Raw genomic sequence first — 5,726 nt, forward strand, 5'->3', positions numbered from 1 at the left:
TGTGCAATTTCTCCTGTGGTTTCAGCCAAATCTCTCCATCTGGAATGAATTTGAGTGCACTGTGTTAATGTTGTCTTTGTATTTTAGGAATATCTATTAATTAGCAAGTTCCTAGTGTCACAGAAATGCAACATAAATGAATCGCACACTAATATCACAATATCATCCTGTCAACAGAACACATTTGAGAGTGGATTTGCTAAGGCACACATTTCATCATGTATGTGACAGTTAACGATAGATGGTAAAGCAGTGAAGACAACATAAATACATAATAACAGAAAAAAGCAACCTACTTTTCTCCAAGGTTCTGATTTAAATGATTGACTGGTTTAACCTGCTGGGGAGAAGAAAAAAAAGACTTTAGGGGATTATACATACATTTATATTTGAGAATAATTCAAGACTGGTTATACTGGGTTGCTCGTATCACAGGTTTGGTGAGAAAAACTTACCTTCTGGGGTTTGATGGCTGCTACTGGAGGAGATCCTGGTGGACTCTGTGTTGCCATATCCGAACTAAAGGTACGATTTGCTATCTGCATGCATTCCTCTAGGGTCTTAAGGAACGTGGTGCATGTCGACTTCACCATGTTTCCAGTGTCTATACCTGTCTGAAAAGAACACACAAATATAAACATTAGCTAACACTGCTGTAAATGTCCTGACAGGTAAGTATGTTGTTTGGTAACAATATGCTAACAAAATCTACTAAGATCTATAAAGCCAAGAATTTTACAAAAATATATTTGTACGGTAACATTTGCTGCCTATCTGGTATATTAGTAAGCATAAGCAGACAGCAATTTGATGTCTTTCTAGTTACAAATGGGCTGCCCTATACTGAAGTTTCACACCAACAGCAACTTCTCTTATTTCATCGGCTCATCCAAAACTTAACCTTACCTCCGCTGAGTCTCCCAGCTCATCATTCTCCTTGATCTTGTTTACTTGTTGGAGAAGAAGGTCACAGTACAATCTGAGTTCTGACATCTTAGTTTTCAGTGCCTCTGTGTTCTCCTGGAGCTCTGTAATAATAACAGCACGTGAGCCAACATTTCAGAAAGAAATTACAGTACTTTACAGCAGTTAGCCAGTGTAAACAGTGTTAGGTCAGATTTTAATGTTATGGCATCCAAATACCTTTTTCTCTCTTCGTTCGGTTGTCTGTGAGGCAAGCTTTGGCTGTTCCCAATGCCACCAGCCATTTCTGCCTTTCTGCTGCATTGATGGCTTTGAGGTAAAAGTACTGCTCTCCTGGTATGGTCAGGTCAACTCGTGTAGAGTCGGAGGAATGAACTAAAATATAGCAGCAAACAAAATGATAGGCTTGTCAGCAATGCATTCAAAAGGCAGTAGAAGAAGTTACTTAAACTCACATGCACAATGAGCACACAGTACACTGTGCAAAATGAGCAATACCAACCTTGTATTTCACAAACTGAAATTTTAATGCTGCCCTTGCAACCTTTCCAGGCATCCTCTTGAGAGTCATAGTAAGACAAAGTTCCTCCATCAAGCACAAACCAACGAGGCTGCCAACCTGAAAAATGCATTTAAAATGTTTAGATCGTTGCTGTAACGTTGATGTTTAATGACTATGTGTGATTACGTTTTCAATATTGGATCTTACTTGGCAAAAGCAGCATCATCTAGCTTCATAAACTTGTAAAGAGTTAACCCATACTCTGGGCTAACAACAACTAATCAGTGGTTAAGTCAGATTATAATGACAGATGGTAGAACTACCCAAATTAGCTAGCGCGACCGGTTAGCACTCCATAAATACGGTTAACTTCTTGTTCGTTAGACAGCTAGCTATCATTAGTAAGGTAAAGACAGAGATAAACTAGTTGAAGTGTTGCATAAGCTCCGACAGTTGAAACCTGGCGGTAGCTAACGCCAGCTTCCACTAACTCAATACAAGTACGCTATGACGTTGTCATGCTAGCTAGCTGCCTTAAAACGAGCTATAACCGAAAACATACAAAGACCGTGTTACTAACTTACCACTTATGTAATTGGTCCACTTATACAGCATTCCTTCCATTGTTTAATTGTGTATTTTCGCCGTTCATTACTTGTTTATCATAACAATATATGATGCACAGCTGATTGCACCGACTCCATCGGGGCCCAGTGTGGTTTGCGGAGTAACGTCCTCAGCTTTACATTTCAGCTGCGTAGATAAAACTGCGTAAACTTTTTCATGAATGGGGTTATAAGCGATCACGAGAGGAGCAAACAACGTCAGCCTACCTACGTCAGAGGGATTTAAGTACTGTGGGTGTGGATTGTGGTGACTGACACATACAGGAACCAATTAAATGGGATGATACAAATATGGGGCGGGGCTTGAGAATGAATTCATTCAATTGTAGAAGGAGGAGGGCCACTAGCTAAGCAGTGGATGCATTTGTTGCTGAAGTTAGCTGCCACGTATTTGGCATTCCTACCATGTATTTATTTTAGGTACGGTATTTTATGTAAAGGGTTCAATTAGCTTTTTGTCAAGTCTGTCAGTAAGTCAAAATGATTATTTTTTCTGTTTTATTGATACTCCCCTCTTTGTTTGTCTTTGTCAATGGGGGAAAACTGCCCGAGCCAGAAGTGAAAATTGAAGTTATACATAAACCCTTCATGTGTTACCGCAAGTCAAAATATGGAGACATGCTTCTCGTTCATTACGACGGATTCTTGGAGAGTAATGGCACCATGTTTCATTCCAGGTAACATCTATCTATAAATAATAATAATGCTGCATGTATTGCCGTGCAATTTTGCCACACTCCAGTCCTCATGCAGGAGAAGTCACACTGCTTGTTATAGGGGTAAAAGTCATTAAAGCTATATCTAATTGACCACACTATGCTGCAGCCCAGTATTCGTCAGTATCTGTGCCATTGTCCATTGAGACCTCAGCATTAACCAGTGACCTCTCCCTACAGTTGAGTGGCAACCACTATTGTGCATCTTTGTGATATCAGTTCTGTGTACATTGGACTTTCCTTTCTCAAAGAAAACTGATGAATATTTGTGACTATTGGCAGCCGCAAACAGGGGGATAAAAATCCTGTTTGGTTCACCCTTGGGATCCGAGAGGCGCTTAAGGGTTGGGATAAGGGTCTGCAGAATATGTGCACAGGAGAGCGCAGGAAGCTGACCGTCCCTCCATCTCTGGCATATGGCAAGGAAGGAAAAGGTACAGCAACACAGACTACTTTTATTCTAAAAGCAGTGGTAGGAGGTATACTGTGTCACATTTCCTCTTCCTACTGTGTTCCACTATAACCTATCTGTGCTTTTTTTTTTACATGACTGTTTTTTGTTTGTTTACAGGCAAGATTCCTCCAAGCAGTACTCTCATTTTTGATATTGAGCTCATGGAGATTCGAAATGGTCCAAGGTCACATGAGTCTTTCCAGGAGATGGATCTCAATGATGATTGGAAGCTTTCCAGACAAGAGGTGTGAAATTCCTTTAAACTGCTTCTCTTTGTGTATTAAGATTACAGGTATGTTTTATTACTCTTAGTGAATGTATTGGTGAATTGTTATTCTGTATGCACTTCAGGTGAAAGAGTACCTGAAGAAGGAATTTGAGAAACATGGATACTCACCTAATGACACACACCACGAAGTGATGGTAGATGACATTTTCAAAAATGAGGATGAAGATAAAGATGGTTTTATATCTGCGAGGGAATTCACCTACCAACATGATGAGCTGTAAACGACTGATTTAACTACTTTTTTTTTTAACTACCAGAGTGCCTTTTTTTATGAATTTCCTCCAAAACCATCATGAATTGAGAAATTATGAGTTAGTTACTGGACTGTTTTACATGGACCTCTTTCAAACACTTGTTTTTATACACTTTGAACAATATTGTTATATTATTTGTAGTTTTGGTTGAATTTGAATACATCAGCTCCATTTTTTGTCATTTTATGTAAAATTATATCCATTATATATTTGTTTCCATTGTACATGCACTGATAATGTCACCACAGATATTCAGGCTACAGTTTTGGATTTTCATAATTTTTTTTTTTTTTTTTTTTTTTTTTTAAATAAACAGAACTTGTTAGTTATCTGAACAATTCATGTGCTGGAAAATGAGCATGTTTTTTTTCTGTGTGTGTTTGCATTAGTCACTAGAGGGCACTGTTGTCATTTACTTTTGTATGTAAGTTGTTAATCCCTAAAAAACAGCCACACTATGCACTATACTGCCAGTGGCACTTTGCTTTAAGTTTATAGGTGCCATACTGTTTATGGCAGACCAAATTATCAAAATGAGAGTCCAGGCAAATATACTTTTGCTTTTTATGCAGATTAAATCAAGAGGAAGTTGCAAGTAGTACAGTACACTTGTATAATAAAGGTCTGGTGAGTTGCAATGATGGATATATCAAAATATGATGAAATTATGAATAAGAAGCCATAATCAAATCATATTTAATTTCTTTCCCAATATTTTATAGTTAATTTAAAAATATAGTGAGTCCTCAGTGTCCATCATATTCCTTTAGTGATATTCAATATATACATTTTGCCATGAAGAATATCAGCAATGCCACCTAAAACAGTATCCAGATTCAAAACTGTCTTCTTGAAGCCTGAGCAGGAAACAACGTTTTTTAGTTGATATTTAAGTTGTTTGGGAACAATCTATAAAAGAGGACAGTGAAAACCCTCATTTAACGTCATTGAGTGACCCTTGGCATACTCATAGTTCTGTCAAATCATAGTCATTGTATGTCAAACATCATGTGAGTCCACCCAACTGTAGAAGGGATCACTTTACTAAACTCATTCTCAGGATTGTAATGGCTGCTTAAAAAGTGTTAGGATTACAACAATAGACATAAAACAACTGCAAAATATCTATAATTTAGGCAATCACAGGTTATATATGTCACAAACTCTACAAGCTATAGAAGAGATAGAGCACTGCTCAGGTACTGCTCAGTGGTCTATCCGCTACTCAGCAGCAGGAAGCTCGGTCTCTCAAAGAGCACGGAGACATGCTTTAGCTGTCATGCTGTTCACAGTCTTATCTTTTCTTTAAACCAAATTGCAGCTTTGTAATATTTTGGTTGAGGGAATCTTGACAGCAAATGTAAACCTCCCACGTTAAACTGACACACACACACACTTGCTCTCTCACATACTGATGCACAAAGTTGTCTCATGATGTAGTCGAGATAAAGAAGAATGCAATCTCTTTCCCCCTTAACTGTAAAGGTTACCAAAAATGTATCAGCATCACATGTTTAAAGTATTAAAGTCTTGTACATAAGCGACTGTGAGACAGTGGTTGCATTACAAAGATGTACATGAAACTCACACCATGAAAATAGAGTAATACTGTAGCATAGAGGCATACTGCTGGTGTGCATTTCAGTTTTGTTGGTTGCTTGCTATTTTAGTAAGTACTTTAAACTATAACCAATCCAACTTTAATTCTTTAAATGAATAATTAAGAAAGAGGTGTGAGAAATAAAGCATTTTGACCGAGGTTGATACGCACTAGCGATATTCTCAGGAACAGGCTCTGGTGCAACTATGTCTCCTCAAGAGTGTTTTTATCAACCCTGCAATTCATTTGGTATCTGGTAAAATTCCATCGTGCTGACACCTACAGGTAAAACTGAACGAATGAGGAGGATATAAAACAAGGCAGAGACTGATTAAGAAATAAGATATTCTGTGCAAAACAC

The 5,726-nt window shown here is 38.0% G+C and overlaps 2 protein-coding genes across 3 annotated transcripts; one reads left to right on the top strand and one right to left on the bottom strand.

Moving 5' to 3' along the window:
- Positions 1–5: 5 nt before the first annotated feature.
- On the bottom strand, positions 6–2,174 carry LOC111665535 (pleckstrin homology domain-containing family A member 8-like; the record flags this gene model as incomplete). The annotated part of the gene is made up of 7 exons (XM_023420582.1): positions 2,011–2,174; positions 1,427–1,543; positions 1,144–1,299; positions 907–1,028; positions 456–614; positions 297–337; positions 6–39 (listed from the first exon to the last, which is right to left on the bottom strand). Coding segments are annotated over exons 1-7 (669 nt in total), but the record flags the coding sequence as incomplete, so codon positions are not given.
- Positions 2,175–2,395: 221 nt separating this feature from the next.
- LOC111665546 (peptidyl-prolyl cis-trans isomerase FKBP14-like) lies at positions 2,396–4,107 on the top strand. Of its 2 annotated transcripts, XM_023420599.2 has the most exons (5): positions 2,406–2,472; positions 2,609–2,729; positions 3,051–3,202; positions 3,340–3,467; positions 3,574–4,107. In XM_023420599.2, exons 2-5 carry the CDS (start codon positions 2,641–2,643, stop codon positions 3,730–3,732), a joined length of 528 nt encoding a protein of 175 aa, XP_023276367.1. In that variant the 5' UTR covers positions 2,406–2,472; positions 2,609–2,640; the 3' UTR covers positions 3,733–4,107. The 2 variants fall into 2 exon arrangements, with proteins under 2 accessions (XP_023276362.1, XP_023276367.1); XM_023420594.2 differs by having other exon boundaries at positions 2,396–2,729.
- Positions 4,108–5,726: the final 1,619 nt, after the last annotated feature.

Source organism: Seriola lalandi, unplaced genomic scaffold (assembly GCF_002814215.2).
Source record: "Seriola lalandi dorsalis isolate HSWRI2012SDOR001 ecotype SW California unplaced genomic scaffold, Sedor1 jcf7180002002291, whole genome shotgun sequence".
Lineage (NCBI taxonomy): Eukaryota > Metazoa > Chordata > Actinopteri > Carangiformes > Carangidae > Seriola > Seriola lalandi.